This window comes from Sus scrofa, chromosome 15 (genome assembly GCF_000003025.6).
Source record: "Sus scrofa isolate TJ Tabasco breed Duroc chromosome 15, Sscrofa11.1, whole genome shotgun sequence".
Taxonomy (NCBI): domain Eukaryota; kingdom Metazoa; phylum Chordata; class Mammalia; order Artiodactyla; family Suidae; genus Sus; species Sus scrofa.
In genome coordinates this window covers 137,579,345-137,596,573 of record NC_010457.5, presented here as the reverse complement: position 1 = coordinate 137,596,573, position 17,229 = coordinate 137,579,345, and the positions used below count along the sequence as shown (strand labels likewise).

General features: G+C 47.7%; 1 protein-coding gene across 12 annotated transcripts in view; it reads right to left on the bottom strand.

The window, feature by feature from the left end:
- UBE2F (ubiquitin conjugating enzyme E2 F (putative)) overlaps positions 1 to 17,229 on the bottom strand; it is a 53,337-nt gene that overhangs the window by 24,013 nt on the left and 12,095 nt on the right. For 10 of the 12 annotated variants that reach the window (XR_002339040.1, XR_002339037.1, XR_002339038.1 and 7 more), the window contains 2 exons: positions 14,884 to 14,913; positions 11,777 to 11,842 (listed from right to left, as the gene is read on the bottom strand). The exons of the other annotated variants lie outside the window; for them this stretch is intronic. Coding sequence is in view for 5 of the 10 variants with exons in the window: in XM_013984649.2 (XP_013840103.1) it covers positions 11,777 to 11,842; positions 14,884 to 14,913 (96 nt within the window). In the remaining 5 variants the exon portion in view is untranslated. The remainder of the gene's footprint in view (positions 1 to 11,776; positions 11,843 to 14,883; positions 14,914 to 17,229) is intronic. 12 annotated transcript variants of the gene reach the window in all.

Here is a 17,229-nt window from a genome sequence, read left to right as displayed (position 1 = left end):
ACTGTTTGGTGGCCAAAAGATCTTTCCGGAGTGGAGGGGAGAGATCGGGGCTGCATCAAAATGGTTTGGGAGCTGTGTAGTGGCGCACCCGGATTTCAGAGGCTGGCGTGGCCTCCAGGGACCTGACTACAGAGGTCTAAGGACAGGACAAAGCCCTGAGGTACCCCCAACTTAGAGGGGTCAGGAAATGGGTCAGTGGAGGCAACAGAGGGAAAACCAGGAGTCAGGAGCAGGTACAAGCAGTGCCTGTAACAAAAATTCAGAAGGAAATGCTCAACGCCCAATGGAACTTCTTGAACAACTGAATAGAGAGAGGAGTTCCCGTCGTGGCTCAGCAGTTAACGAACCTGACTAGCATCCATGAGGACGCAGGTTCAATCCCTGGCCTCGCCCAGTGGGTTAAGGATCCAGCATTGCTGTGAGCTGTGGTGACCTCTGCTCAAAGATGCAGCTGGAATCTGGCCACACTGCTGTGGCTGTGGTGTCGGCCAGAGGCTGTAGCTGCAATTCGACCCCTAGCCTGGAAACCTCCATATGCTGCAGTTGTGGCCCTCCAAAGACCAAAAAAAAAAATATATATATATATATATATATATATACACACACACACACACACACACATATATATATATATATATATATATATATATATATATAGAGAGAGAGAGAGAGAGAGAGAGAGCGCGTTACCGAAGAGTATGATAAGGTGAAAACATTCTTATAAGCAGATTAGGACAAAACTCTGAGAGAAGTGCAATAAAAAACGTGAGTTCAAGGAGCAAAAAGCAGCAATGACCATTTTCCAACCATTAAACTTGTTTCTTCTTTTTTTTTAATATATGATGGTGGGTATATCCACAGTATTTAAAGTCTACCGGCAATATTTAAAGAGTAGTATATATAATGCTTTCTTTAAATGTCAATATTTACAGCATGCTGGACATTACACTCTATGCAAATTTTAAACTTAAAGGTAGGAAAAACACAACCCCTGCCAAGCTTGCAGACCAGCAGGTGGTAGACTCTCTCTGGAAAGGGCCAGGCTGTACCTGCTTCGGGCTCAGGGCTCCTACGTGTACCACCTGTCACATATTATGCATATGCCTTTAACTTTGTGAAAACCATCCCCAAGAGCTGCGTGAAAACTGGCCCGGGGTTGGCGAGGGTGGGGCTTCGGCTCACAGGTCTAGTTTGTTCATTAGAAATACAGGAAAACAAAGCGGTGGTGCTGGGCTGCGGACCAGGGCACGTCCGCGGCAGCGTCCCTGCAGAGAGAAAGCTGTGTGGGCTCAGTCACGCAGGGAGGGCTGGGCTGCGATGGGGGTGGGTTCAGTTTAAGACCTGGAGGCCAGCAGCACCTCCTCCACAGTCACAAGCACAGGGACGAGTGGGGCACAGACCACGCGTGGTCCCTGAGGCCCCCCCCACGGCTGCCACCCCAGCCCCCTGGGCCGTGGGAGGCTGTGACGCCGCTGCTGTACAGAGCCACTGAGGCTCGTAGGCTGCGTACCCACTGCGGCCCTCTGGCTGGCCCATGAGAGGTTGTCTCACTAGGATCTGGGGACAAGCAGGGCAGGGCAGGGGAGGAAGACCAAGGAGCGGGGTGCAGCGACAAAGGCAGCTGGGAGCAGCGGGGGCAGGATGGAAGGGGCGGATGTGCCCACCGGAGCTTCGGGCAGACACTGAGCCAGCTGTGAGAGTGCTACTGAGGAAACCAGGACCACAAGGAAAGGAACGGAAAAGCTGGAGAAAGTGTAGCAAACAGAACATCCATAGCAAAAAGACACAGTATCTGAAACACCCACTGGATGCACCCCACTGTCAAGCAAACACGGCAGAAACAAACGCTTTGCAGCGAAGCACGGAGAAGCGTGAAGCAAACCCAGTGCCGCGATGGAGGCCACGTCACACGCAGAGGAGTGTAAAGTACTAACACTCACACATACAAGCGGAGTTCCAGACAAGGGTCGCAGAGGGAACATTTGAAGAACTGTGGTCGCGTCTACCTCAACTGGATGAAAACTGTAACTCCAGAAAGATCAATACACTCCGAGTGAAATAAACAGAAAGAAAACCACATCAAAGCCCATCATAACCCAACTCTTAAAACTGTAACAGAGACAATCTTTAAAAGCAGCCAGAGAAGAAAATGCGCATCGCATAACATGCAACAAAGAATTACCACTAACTTCTTATGAGAGAAAACAACACCCCAAAACAAGTCAGAAGGCAGGAGAATGACAGCCTTAAAATGCTGAAATTGTCAACTTAAGAATTCAATATTCAGCAAAGCTGGCAGAATTCACCGTCCGCAAATCTGCACTACAAAAAAATCCAAGGATGTTCTTCAGGCAGAAGGAAAATAACAGATGGGAACTCAGAGCTGCAGAAAGAAATGAGGTTGTACATGGTAAATATGTTGATAAATATAAAAAGAAAATGCAATCGTCTAAAACAAAGGTCGCAGTGTATTATGGGTATCAGAGATGTGAAGTACACGAGGCTACAAAATAAGGGTCCGGACGCGAAATGGAGATACACTACTACCTGTCTAAGCTTCACCTTGAGAACGAGACCGAGGACAGCAATTAAACTGAGAATGAGAAAATGTGAGCAAAACCCAAAACATCTCAGAGGAAAATCAATGAAACCGAAAGCTGGTTCCTTGCAGAGATCAGTAAGACTGACCTTCAGCTATAACGTGATCAGGAAAACAAGAGAGACGTTTTCAACGGCAGGAAGGAAAGAGGGGATAGCACCAGAGACTCTGCAGAATGTAAAAGGGTGAGAGAATATTAAGAGCAGCCTTATACCAATAAAGTTGAAAATGCAGTTAATATGAACAAATTCTTTGAATGATAAGAGATCACCAAAGCGCATTCAAAAATAAGAAAGGCAGCCCATAGCTATTAAAGAAATCATACTCAAACTCTTACCACAAAAACAAGATGACTGAATGCTAGACCTTGGTGGTTTTACTGGGGAATTCTACCATTTAATAAAGAATTAACAGTAATTCTATAAACTCTTCCAGGAAACAGAAGGGAACACTTCCCCATTCATTCTGGGAAGAGTTGGGGGGGAGGGGAAGAAGCTAGAACCTTATCTTGCACCATATGCAAAAACTAACTCAAACTGGTCACAGGCCTCAGTTTAAAATCTAAAGCAGGAGTTCCCGTCCTGGCTCAGTGGTTAACGAATCCGACTAGGAACCATGAGGTTTCAGGTTCAATACCTGGCCTTGCTCAGTGGGTTAAGGATCCGGCATTGCCATGAGCTGTGGTGTAGGTCCAGATGCAGCTTGGATTCTGCGTTGCTGTGGCTCTGGGGTAGGCTGGCGGCTACAGCTCCAATTTGACCCCTAGCCTGGGAATCTCCATATACTGCAGGTGTGGCCCTAGAAAAGGCAAAAAGACAAAAACAAAAACAAAAACAAACCCCCCCCAAACCACAAAAACCTAAAGCAATAAAATGACTTTAAAAAACAAAATCCTGGAGTTCCCGTCGTGGCGCAGTGGTTAACGAATCCGACCAGGAACCATGAGGTTGTGGGTTCGGTCCCTGCCCTTGCTCAGTGGGTTGACGATGGGGCGTTGCCGTGAGCTGTGGTGTAGGTTGCAGATGCGGCTCGGATCCCGAGTTGCTGTGGCTCTGGCGTAGGCCTGTGGCTACAGCTCCGATTCGACCCCTAGCCTGGGAATCTCCATATGCTGCGGGAGTGGCCAAAAGAAATAGCAAAAAGACAAAAAAATAAAAAATAAAAAACAAAATCTTTGTCTAAGAAAGGCAAAGATTTCTTACGACATAAACGCAGCTATCTGTATTAGTTTTATATTGCTGCTGTAATAAGTAACCACAAAGCAGCTTAAACAGCACACATGTATAATCTCTTATAGATCAGAAGTCCAAAATGAATCTTGGCTAAAATGAGAGTTGGCAGGGCTGCCTTTCTTTCTGTGGCTCTAGGAAAAATCCATTTCCTTCATTTTCCAGCTTCAAGAGGCCACTCATACTCCTTGGTTCATGGCCCCTTTCTCCGTCTTCAAAGTCAGTCATGGCCAACAGAAGTAATAAATGCAATGACACGGATAAACTCAGAAGCACTGTGCTAAGTGAAAGAAGCCATATACACAATACACACAATATGCTACATATAGGTTGGGACTGTTTGTATAACAATCTGAAAAAGGCAAAATGACGGCAGAAATCAGATTAATGACACCAGGGGCTGGGACGGCCAGAGGGACCGACTTTGGAGCCGATGGACACATTCTAAGCATCTGGATTGTGCTGGTGGTTACACAGCTGTATGTTTGCCAAAACACAGAGAATGGTAACCCCAAGAATGGTGAGTTTACTGTCTGCAAATTGTACCTCCCTAAACATGATTTCTGAAGAAGATAAAAACAAAGCCTGCTACACGAAGTGTACTGTCAGGTGGCACAGGAAAATGAAAACGTGCCAGCGAACTTTACATTGTCAAAAAGCGTAACGATTACACAGCGTGGGATGGCTCAGTGGTTAACGAACCCAACTAGTATCCATGAGAACCCAGGTTCGACTCCTGGCCTCGCTCAGTGGGTTAAGGATCCAGCATTGCCATGAGCTGTGGTGCAGGCTGCAGACACGTCTTGGATCCACTGTTGCTGCGGCGTAGGCGAGCAGCTGCAGCTCTGATTCGACCCCTAGCCCGGGAACCTCCATTGTGGCCCTAAACAGCAAACAAACAAAAAAAACCAGATCTAAAAACCGTGCATCAGACATATAACTTCATGCCCCTTCTAGAAGCCTGAGCACCCCAAGAGAGCGTCTGCCTCTGTTTATGCGTGAGGCAGAGGGCACAACTGGGTGTAAGGACGGTGTATCAGACAACAGGTCCCGACTCCGCGAGATGGTACGCGAAGACACCGCATCGACAGAGTTCTGGGAAGGAGCGAGCGGAAGAGCAGTGACGTTTTCCCCACAAAACTCGATGCGAAGGCAGAAACTGACTGCCTGAAGAGCTGGCGTCCCATTTCCATTATACATAAAAGGAGAATTGCCCCCTCTAGTTCCGGGTTATTGGAAGGAAAACACTCTTCTTGATGGTCATGTCCCCGTAAGTTTAACGTCGACCTCGAAAGAGCCAGGGATGGGAGAACACGTTCTGCGCCTGCGGCCTCGACAGACTAACAGCAAACCACACATCAACTCCCGCGAGACGCGGCGGCGGTCCAGCCGAAGGCCGGGCAGTGCTCTGACCACCTCCAGAGCTTTTCACCGCATTCGTGATTATGCACACATTGTTCCGAAAGGTTCAGGCTTACCAGCCCTACCCCTCTGCCCAGAGACGGAGGCCTTCCTGACCTCACGTTTAGAAGCTTTTCCTTCTGTACTAACTCGAAAGCTTTGAAACAAAGCTGAGAATAACTAAGGGCCAAACACGAGGGGGATGACGGGAAAACAACTTAAACGTCACGACTCAGTATAAGCTGCACTTTTATTACCACACTCACCAGTCAGGGAGTTTTCATCAATAAAATATGCAAATTAAGCAAACAAGAACAGGAGTCCCTCGTAGTGCAGTGCATTAAGGATCTGCTGCTTTTCGCTGCACTGGCCCAGGTCACTGCTGTGGTACAGGTTTGATCCCTGGCCCCAGAACTTCTCTATGCTTCAGAAAACAGCCCACATATCTAATCAAGATAATATAATAGATATGCTATCAGATAAAGATAACACATACCTAATAAAGATAATTTCGAAAACACCCCACATATGTAATTAAGAACTTATACCCAGGTACAGAGACTTACACCTCATTAAGAAGAAGCCAAGCAATCCAATTTTTAAGTGGGTAAAATATTTGGATACTTGAACAAAGGCGACATACAGACAGCAAATGAGCTCAGGAAAAGATGCTCGACATCTTTAGGCATTAGGGGGAAGTGCAAGTTAAAGTCACAATGAGATACATACCTATGAGAATGGCTGACCTGAGAAGGCGGGCAACACTAGCTGTTGGCAAGAAGGGGGGTAACCGGGATTCTCACGCACTGGTAGCAGGATGCAGAAGAGCACTTTCCCTTGGAAAACAGTGTGGCGGTGTTTTATAAAGCTAAACTTACTCTTGTACCATGATCTAGTAATTCCACGGCCAGGGGAAATAAAAACACACTGGCAAATGGAGACCTGCCTGCAGAGGTTTACAGCAGCTTTGTGCCCAATGGCCGCCAAGCGGAAACGACATAAAGGATCACTGGGCACCTGGTACGAATGCACCAGTTACACCCACACCATAAGTACCACTCACCAGTAAAAAGACACAAGAGAGCACATGTGAAACTCGAAAGCATTATGCCGAGAAAAATAACCTAACACACCTCAATCAGCATCGCTTTAAATGAGAAAAAAAAAAAAAAATCAATCTAAATTTCCACCTTAAAGTCAGAAAAAGAAAAGCAAGTTCAACCCAAAGTATAAGGAAGGAGAAAATAAGGAAAGAACAGAAATCAGTGAAATGGATAAACTGAGGAAAGCAAAAGCTTACTCTTTGCCAAGATCAACTGAATAAACCTCAAACTAACATGATCAGGAAAAAGGGACGATCTAAATAACTACTATCAGGAATAAAAGGGGATATCAGTACAGGTCCCACAGACAGTAACAGACTGGCAAGAAAATATTCTGAATGAAAGAAATTTTTGTATCAATACATTCTACAACATGTAAAATGGACAAATTCCTTCAAAAAAATAAAATTACAACAGCCGATTTAGAAAATATAAATGATGAATAATCCTGTATCTATTAAATAAATGAATTCATAAATAAAACTCCAGGGCCAGACTGTTTAACTGGGGAATTCCATCAAATATTTAAGGAAGAAATTTAAGGAAGAGTTTACATAAACTCTTTTAAAAAACAGGATACAGGAGTTCCCGTCAAGGCTCAGTGGAAACAAATCTGACTAGCATCCATGAGGATGCAAGTTCAATCCCTGGCCTCGCTCAGTGGGTTAAGGATCCAGCGTTGCCGTGAGCTGTGGTGTAGGCCGCAGGCACGGCTTGGATCTGTGGCTGTGGCGTAGGCCAACAGCTACAGCTCCGATTTGACACCTACACTGGGAACCTCCAAATGCCGCAGGTGCGGCCTTAAAACAACAACAACAACAACAAAAAAAAAAACAGGAAAAAATATTTCTGCATTTATTCTATTACGTTAGCATTGCCTTTATGTCAGAGCCAGACAAAGAAATCATAAGAAAAGAAAAACATGAATACTGACACAAAATTCTCTAACAAAGCAGTAGTAAACTGCTTACAGGAATACAAACAAGTATTTACATCATGACCAAGTGGAATTTATTGCAGGAATACAAAGCTGGTTTAACATTCAAAAAGCAACAACATTTATTTTCAAAAAAACCCTTCAGCAAAGGACATGTTAATAAAAAACAAACAAACAAACAAAAAACCCCCGGGAACTTCCGTCATGGTGCAGTGGAAATGAATCCGACTGGGAAGCATGAGGTTGAGAGTTCCATCCCTGGCCTCGCTCAGTGGTTAAGGAGCCGGCATTGCCGTGAGCTGTGGTGTGGGCCAGCGGCTGTAGCTCTGATACGACTCCTAGCCTGGGAACCTCCATATGCCTCGGGCACGGCCCTAAAAAAGACAAAGACAAACAAACACAAAACCCCACAGCTAGCATCGTACTCAGTGAGTGATGATCACTTCCCCTAAAGATCAGGGCCAAGGCAAAGACCAGGCTCTCCCTACTTCCATTTGCCACTGTACTGGCGGGCAGAGCCAGTGCAGTAAGAAAAAGAAATTAAAGGCATACGTACCGGTGAGAGAGAAGTTCAAAATGTCTTTAACTACAGATTCGATGATCATGGACATAGAGATCCAAAAGACATATGAAAAAGCCACCAGAATTTAATAATGGAATTTAGCAAGGTCACAGGACATATGATCAATACATTAAAAAGTCACATGTGTGTGTGGGGGTGTGTGTGTGTATATATATATATATATATATATATTTATTATTATTATTATTTTTTTTGGCTTTTTAGGGCTGCAGCAGCAGCATATGTAAGTTCCCAGGCTAGGAGTCGAATCAGAGCTGTAGCCACTGGCCTACGCCACAGCCACAGCAGCAACGGGGCATCCAAGCCACGTCTGTGACCTACACCACAGCTCACAGCAACACTGGATCCTTAACCCACTGAGCGAGGGCAGGGATCGAACCCAAATCCTCACGGATACTACTCCAATTCAATACCGCTAAGCCACGATGGGAACTCTGTCAATGGTATTTTTAGACACTAGTAACAAGTAAAATGAAATTTTAAAAATACCATTCACAACAGCTTCGAAACACATGAAATACTTAGTGATATATTTAACAGAATATTTGTAAGACCTATACACTAAAAACTACAAAACTTTCTGAGAGAAACTAAAGAAGATCTAAATAAATGGAGACCTTTACTCTGCTTGTGGACTGCAAGTCTCGATGTTGTTGAGACACCATTTCATCCCGAACTGATCCACAGACTCAATGCCGTCTCCATCCAGACCCCAGCACCGGGGAAATGCTAATTAAACCACAATGAGCTACCACCTCACACCCCCATACTGGGAACTATGTAGAATAGGAACTTACACACTGCTGGCCTGCGTATAATAAACCATTCTAGAAAGTTTCTTAGAAAGTTAAAATGACCTCTTTCCCATAACTCAGAATTTCACTCTTAAGTGGAGCTGAAGAGAAACTGAAAATGTGAGTAAAAAGGATGACGTGAGACTGTCAAGAGAAGACTTCCTCATCATAGCCAAATGGAAAGAATTCAAATGCTATCAACAGGAAAATAAATAATTACGTCATAGGCAGACAACGAATACTGCTACACGGAACGACACACACCACTCAAAAACGTTACGTGCAAGAAGCCAGAGACTAAGGGTACAGAATATGATTCCAATTATACAAAAGTCAAGAACTGACAAAAATAGTTTATGGTAAGAGAAGTCAGAAAGCCATTCCGGGCAGGGAGCAGAGGGCGAGGAACTGACTGCGAAGAGGAGAAGGAAGGGCGGGAGTGCTGGCACATCTTTCCTGCGGCTGCGGCTGCGGCTGCAGCTGCACAGGGATGTGTATCCATTTTGCAAAACTCAGTAAGCTCAGCTCTGCAGTTCAAATTAGTACATCGTATTATTTGTAGTTCTACACCTCAGTAACACTTACTTAAAAAGTGACAACTAAAATTTTTAAAAAGTCGTCCACGTCCCCTCTGTCTACGAGCCACCACGTCACAGTGGGGACAGGCTGAGGGAACCCCCACAGGGCAGCTGGGCCACTATGGCCTGGCCCAGCTCTTCGAACCATCTCTCTAACTTCACAGAAGGCCCGGGGGTATCTCAGCCAGGCTTTGGCTTTGTTTCATCTCGCTTACTAGTATTGTTTTGTGAGCTGATGTGGAGACTTTCCCCCTAAATTCAGTCATTTTCTTTTCCCCTATAACCAACTTACGTTTCCATCTTTTCTCTGAAAAGTACATTTATTCCCAAGCATGAGGGACATTCCCCAAACAAAACCATAAAAACGTTACCAAGTCTGGGGAGTTCCCGTCGTGGCGCAGTGGTTAACGAATCCGACTAGGAACCATGAGGTTGCGGGTTTGATCCCTGCCCTTGCTCAGTGGGTTAAAGGATCCGGTGATGCCGTGATCTGTGGTGTAGGTTGCAGACTCGGCTCGGATCCTGCATTGCTGTGGCTCTGGCATAGGCCAGTGGCTACAGCTCCGATTTGACCCCTAGCCTGGGAACCTCCATATGCCGCAGGTGAGGCCCTAGCAAAGGCAAAAAGACAAAAAACAAACAAAACAAAACAAAAAAAAACCCCTCAGTTAAAGAAGAAGAAGAAGAAGAAAAGAGGGAGGTCCTGCTGTTGTGCAGTGGGCTAAGGACCTGGTTTGTCTCTATGGAGGTGCTGGTTCGATCCCGCGCCCGGGGCTGAGGGTTAGGGATGCCGTGTTGCTGCAGCTGTGGCACAGGCTGCAGCTCCGGCACAGGCTGCAGCTCCGGAGCAGATTCAGTCCCTGACCAGGGAACTTCCATACGCTGTGGGTGCAGTCAAAGAAAAAAAAAAAAAGCCACTTATCCAGACGATAGCAACAGAGGCCTGGCAAAACCAGAGAATGGCTGAGAACGACAAAGCGCAAGCGTGGGCCGGGGCAGAGCACTGACTGACTCCCTGAAAATGCCCTAAAAAGGCAGAGGGAAGAAAACATTCTTACTACAAACACGAAGTGTGAGACTACTTAGGAAACAGAAAACAAATCCTTTTCCCCCTTTTTGGGCCACCCTGTGGCATACGGAGTTCCTGGGCCAGGGATCGGATCTGAGCTGCAGCGGCGAGCCAGGCTGCAGCTGTGGCAATGCTGGATTAACCCACTGTGCCGGGCCGGGGATGGACCCTGTGCCTCGGGCTGCAGACACTGCCGAGCCCACTGCGCCACGGCGGGAACACCCAGAGAACCCGTCTTCATCACCATGGTAATTGCTGAAAATACCCTGCAGAGCTTACCAGTAACAGTAAACAGCCCCATAACGGCGACCGACCGGCCGGCAGTCACCAGGAAGCAGCGAAGTGTGCTCAGACCCCTCTCGAGAAACAGCAGCACCTGCGACGTGTTTATGAAAGTGGCCGGAGGGTGGTCAGAACCCTCACTGGCTCACAGCCAGAAGCCGCGCGCTGGGGTCTCTGGGTGTCAGGGTGCGGACGGCCCTTTGTGACCACACTGCCCTGGGGTTGGTGTCTCTCCCCCGTGGTCACTCATCTCAGACCCGGAAATGGTACCAGACTGAATTTACGTCCGTGACCCTGAGCTGTCGTGTAACATTTTCAAGCACATGTTGAAAATGAGATTTCTCCTGTTATTATACAACACAGGGCTTCTCTGTGGGTTCATCACCACCTCCCGACATTCCGCGTTCTCGCTCACGGTTTAGTTAGCGAGTGACTCATTATTCTGTTTCTCGCTCCCGCTCCGTCCCCCAAACAGAAGAACAGCCTCCCCTTCCTCCACACGACTCCCTCCCCTCTGGTTAAGTCCCTGTGCTGCTTTCTGCCTCCCCAGCCCGCCCCCAGCAGTGCTGCTGGCCCTGGCACCCAGGGCTCATCATCAAGGCCATGGCTGCAGCGCTGGCACCCGCACGCGACCTGGGGAAACACGAGCCGGCCCGTGTGCGGCACCGCAGCACAAGGAGAAGCGCTGGCCCGGCTGGAGCCCTGGCGCTTAGACACCGAGCACGCTCACGAGGACAGCTGGTAATCTGCTAGCTTCCCTGTGCCAGAGCCGGGCTGGAGGGCTTCCCACACCTTATCTATTTAATCCTCGCAACTGGCCCTCGAGATAGGGTCCCTTGGATCCCCACACTGCGGCTGGGTGGGCCGGAGCTGAGAGAGGCGACTGAGCAATGTAACACGGTCACGCTGCTGCTCAACGGCAGGACGGGATCTGAACCCAGTTCCAGTTCCAACCCAGAGCTCCTGCTCTTCACACATCAGCAGCCTCCTTCCTCATTCGCCTGGGCTGTAAAGCCTGCGTCTGATTCCTGGAGCATGTGCCAAATGCCTCGGATCACTGCGCTACGCTTCATTAGACTACAAAGCACGAGCCCGTCTTCCTCCGGAATGGCTGCTCCTGGCAAAGGCTGGAGGACAGATCAAGCCTTTAGAACGCGCTCTTTGGAAGTCACTTCAGTACTTACACATAGGAGAGTATTACCTGGGGTTACAGTCAGCTGAAAGCAATGAAGCTTGTTTGGATCAGGAAAATGCACTTTACACGTACCTACGAAAGAAACAGCAGTCAGGAAGGTTTGAGAGTTAGCACCAGTCCTTCTGTTGAGGCTAACCTCGAGATGCACAGAAAGTTTAACAAAGAAGTTCCTGTCCTGGCTCCATGGAAACGAATCTGACTAGTATCAGGAGGATGCAGGTTCGATCCCTGGCCTCACTCTGGGGGTTAAGGATCCGGTGCTGCCGTGAGCTGTGGTGTAGGTCGCAGATGTGGCTTGGATCCCGTGTTGCTGTGGCTGTGGTGGAGGCTGGCAGCTGCAGCTCCGATTCAACCCCTAGCCTGGGAACCTCCATATGCGGCGGCTGCGGCCCTAAAAAGACAAAAAAAGAAAAAAAGGAAAGAAAAAAGAAAAGTTTAACAAAAACATATGACAAGAGCTTGGGAAATGTTTTCATTGATTAAAAGTGGCACCACTCATTTGCTTTTACACCTAGTATTCTTGCTTTTTAAATAAAGGTACAGATGTAGAAATCAATCCTTGTAACATAGACTGGACCACCAAGAATAAAGAAATTGTCCAGGCAGACTTAAAAAAAACAGTGAAACTCCTAAAAAGAACCGGACTTTTTTTTTTTTGGCCATGCCCATGACACGTGGAAGTTTCCTTCCCAGGCCAGGGAGTGAACCCACACCACAGCAGCTGTAACCAAAGTCACAGCAATGACAAAGCTGGGTCCTTCACCCACTGAGCCAAGGGGCATCCACGAAAAACAAACATTTTAAAGTTAAAAAGAAGTTCTAACAATGACAACAAAAAGTTAAAAGTCAGGTTTTAGTTCAATGCAGGGGCTTTATTACAACTCCAGAGCCAAGCTTTCCTCGACCTGCAGGCGGAGGCTAAGAAGACTCTCCCCCTACATCTGCCTATCTGAAAGAGATGTTTTCTTATTTTTTGCAAACGGCGAAACCTCTATAAACTTGCACATACAGAGCTCCAAACTAGTTCTGAATAATTACTAAGCAACTCTGCTATATGACAAGCTATTGTTTGCCTTCACAAATACTTCAGAAAGATTATTAATCAGATAGTAAAGATCTACTCTTTGGTGGCTCTGTTTCCTCTTTAAAATAATGAGTTGCATACTTCTGGAAAGCCTGGCGTACTTGTATAAACTGATTTGTATTTGACAGAGAGAGGAGATAGGGAGAAGAAGAGAAAAGAAGAATGTACTATGTTTTTTTAAAATCTGACACCTTAGCTATATATGAGGGCTAGGAAGTTGGACTGTGCCTTTTTCAAACCTAAGATACTTAGTTAAATTTTGGTTTGAAAGCCAATTATTGTTTTTCCACCAAATTTTTAGCTAACGCTAAACTATACTCTATGGGTTACAAACCAACAATCTAAGATTCTTATACACGGACAAAATGAACTGTGTATATGACTTAAGTTTTAAGTTTTCTATGGCCTTTGATTAAATGCACGTGGATGTACGTTCAAGCTGGGGGCCAGTGCGAAGAGATGATGGGAATGGAAAATAGAAGGACTGTTTCATTTTACTTTTTAAAATCGGATTTCATTTAGACTATTACATAATATGAAAGGAACAGAGAAAGAGTATAATGAATCCATCACGCAGCTTCAGTACTTTGAAGTCTGTCCTAGACACACACACACAAACACACACACATTGTTTTTTGTTTGTTTCCCTAGAACTTTGTTTTGTTTTTTGGCCACACCTGCAGCACGCAGAAGTTCCAGTCCAGAGATTGAACCCGAGCCATAGCAGTGACACTGCCAAGTCCATTCCCCACTTAGCCACCAGGGAACTCAGAACATTTTAAAGCAAATCATTTGTAAATACTTTAGTCAGTGGAATCCCAAGATATTTCCTTGTAGTTCTGACTAGAAGAAACAAGTCAAACAACCCAGTGACTTGTAAGACATTTGGACTGTGACCCACACTAAGAAGCATTTTACACTCACACACTCAGACATCAACAGTCTATGTTCAAAGTTGTTTTTCAAGGAACGAGACCTACGTGGTCTTACATGCTGATTTCACAACCCGTAAGGGCTGCACCCCCCTGCTGTCTCTCCAACTTTAGGTGGAGGTTGGGGTGGGTGTCTTCTTACCCCGTGTCATACCAAACTCTGTGGAGCACCGGCCCAGACTAGGAAACCCACGTATCAAATATCTCACTCACATTTGATAAAAATTCTCAGCCTCAGAACAACTTTTAACTGCATATAATGACAAAAAGTCCTAAGTCAAAAAAATATTGAAACGGCTGAAGCTTTCAGACTTTGACAGTCTTGTAAAACATGAAGGTGGAGGGAGGCACCAAGGACAGGGAGGAAAGGGACGCTGACACTCAGCACACGAGCTCGCTGCCTGCTAAGTGAGTGAGCTCACGAGTGAGGCCGGCCGTCGGTCCCCGAGTGTCGGAGCAGGAAGGAGCGGGCGAGGCGAGGAGACCCGGATGGAGCACAGAGACAAATGACAGGTAAGCACTTTCTGGACCAAAAAGGTGGGACTGTCACTAAGAAAAACAGGGCAGTCAGGAGTCCCCACCGTGGCGCAGTGGCGCAGTGGGTTAAGACGCCGACGGCCGTGGCCCGGGTTGCTGCGGAGGCACAGGTTCAAGCCCAGATGCGGCACAGTGGGTTAAAGATCCAGCATTGCCTCAGCTGCGGTGGAGGTCGCAGCTGTGGCTTGGATTCAAGTCCTGGCCCAGGAACTTCTATATGCCACGGGTGCAGCCATAAAATGGAAAAAAAAATAGGACTGTCCATCACAAATTAATCTGCCTTTTCACTCCAAGAGGACACGGGTCAGAATGCTAACCAGACGTTCCTGGGCGACAGTCAGGAGAGGGAGCAGGGCTGTGCTACGCTCAGAAAGACGTTAACCTCCCCCTCCTATCAGAGCCCCGGAAAAAGCCGCTACCTGCTAACACAAATCACATGTTTATCCCTAATGTACCCATAAAACAGGCTTTTTGCTACGCAAGGTTGTTAAAACATAAACAAGGTTCTTCATGCAATTATTTTACAGCGTTTAATGTCTGACCAGGGACGCTATACTTACAAGGCAAATTAGCTTCAAGTTCCGCAACCTCTGTAGGAACAAAGAGATGATGGTTAATGTTAGTCAATTACTCCCCATAAAATCACCAGCGCTAAACTGGCAATTCCCTCCAAAATACTGACAAAAACAAACAAACAAAAAACCGGAACTAACTGAAATCTACACTTGGTCTAAAGTATAGATTTTACGCCATGAAATGAAATTGCTTTCAAATACACAGAGCGACTTGCAGGATGCCAGCCAAAGGCCCTTGCCATTTCACTTCAGTACTAGGGAAAAGAATTCAAAATTAACACAGAAATTACCCAAAGGTAAACAATCACTAAAGCATTCTTGAAAACTTGTCTCCCCAAGCAGTGGAACAACCGCCCACAAAATCTGATTTATATTCACACCGCCTCTCCCAGTTTTTCCAGATTTGTCTCCCCGTAAGCCCTCTTCTACAGTGAGGGGAACTCTCCCTCCCGCTGGGCCCCCCGCACCCTTGGCATCCAGGGTAAGGCGAAGCCCGAGGGAGCCTCCTCGTTGGAGCGTCACCCCTGGGCCTAGCGTCCTCCTCTGGGGCCTCCTCCCAGCCCCTCTGCCAGGACAAAGCTGCCGAGCACCCACCGACCCTGCTATTAAAGCGCTGAGGTCTGGAGGGCACCCGGACATAACTGGGACCGAACAGCACATGCTCTGGGTCCTCGGAGCACGGAGGTTCCCTCCAGCTGCGGAGACTGAAGCAAGAAGGAGGTTTTGGAGCCGGGCTTTAAAGAAGAGGGAGAATTCAGTTTTGCAGGGGTAGGAAAAGGGCACTTCAAGCAAGTCAGTCAGCAGTGCGCAGAAGCAGAGAGCACAGGCAAGCACAGGAACCAGCAGGCACAGGGGAGCCCGAGCAACGGGAAAGCAGGCTGAAAGGCAGGGCCCGGGTGGTGGTGGGCCCTGAGTTCACAACTGAGAATTCTCAACTTTACTCGGCAGCATAAAGGAGCCAAAGGAGGTTTCTGAACAGAAGTTCCTCAGCTTTGCCTCAGCAGGACAACTTCTGAAAGGGAAAAGTGGAGGCCAGGGAGGGGACCCTTGAGGCAGGCGCTCTGACAGGCAGCAAGGACTCAGCAAAGGCAGGGAGTCAGGGTGCCTGACAGCCAAGCTGATGAAAGGCCCTGCCAACGGGGGAGGGGAGGGTCAGAGATGGCACTCAGAGCTGACCTGCGGGGGAAGTCGGGACCGGGGTCGGGGGGTGAGGTCTGGGTGCGTGACCAGGCCTGGGGCACCCCTGCAGCGCGACACCACTCACGTCACGAGACCGCAAAAGGGAGAGACCGGTGAGAAAGAACATGGGCAGAGAGCAGAGGACAGGAGCAGGGGGCTACCCCCACCCCGAGGAACAGGCGAAGTAGGAGTGATTCAGGAGAGCAGGCAGGCGGCTGGGGGGGGTAAGGGGCAGCTTGGGGCGGGGGGAGGGACGAGGCCTGAGGCAAGGCCATGCGATGGGACTCTGACCCTGCAGAGGGCCTTCAAAACAGCAGGGAGGGAAGGGGAAAGATGGAAACCAGACCATAAAACACTAAGAAGCAAAGGGTTCCTTCGGGGGTGGGGCACAGCGTTTGCAAAGCTGGGTGCTGAAGGCACAGGTGGGAAGGCTGGCCCAGGGCTATCCTGAAGCTAGGGGGTTAGGTTTTGGCAGCAGCCAGCTGAGAACCTGGGCAGAAACAGGTGACCTACTATCTTAGCTCTGGGACCCAGGCATTTGCAATGGGCATCCAGAAAAGTGACGGGGGGCGGGGGGCAGGCAGAGGGAGGAGGGAAGGAATGGAAAAGGGACAAGTTTTGGGATGAAATGTGAGCCTGGGAGTCTCTGCTCGCAGCAGTCGGGTGCTCCGTAGGTCAGGGCTGACACACCTAAAATGTCCCTGACCCTACGAAGCCTGCTGCACTTTCGACGAGCATGGTCACCTTTAGTTTTGTCTCTGCTGGGCCCGCTCCAGCCCCTCCTGAGGCAGGGGCCTGAGTAAAGTCACACCGAAGCCAGCCACACCAGGCCCTCTGACCAGGAGGGGTCAAGGGCCAGCTCTGCACCAACAGCATGCCCAGGGCATTCATTTGATCAAAAAAGGACATATTTTATCAAATGAATCATGCATACTAAGCACTTTTAAATAAATGTTACCCACAGAACTTAATACATATACATATATATACAAAAATACACACACACACACGCACACATATATTTTTTTAGCTGCGCCCGCAGCACACCAAAGCTCCTGGGCCAGAGTTCGACCATATGCCACAGCAGCGACAACACCAAATCCTTAAACACTAGGCTGCCAGGGAACTCCTAAACCTATATGGTTTTAAGGC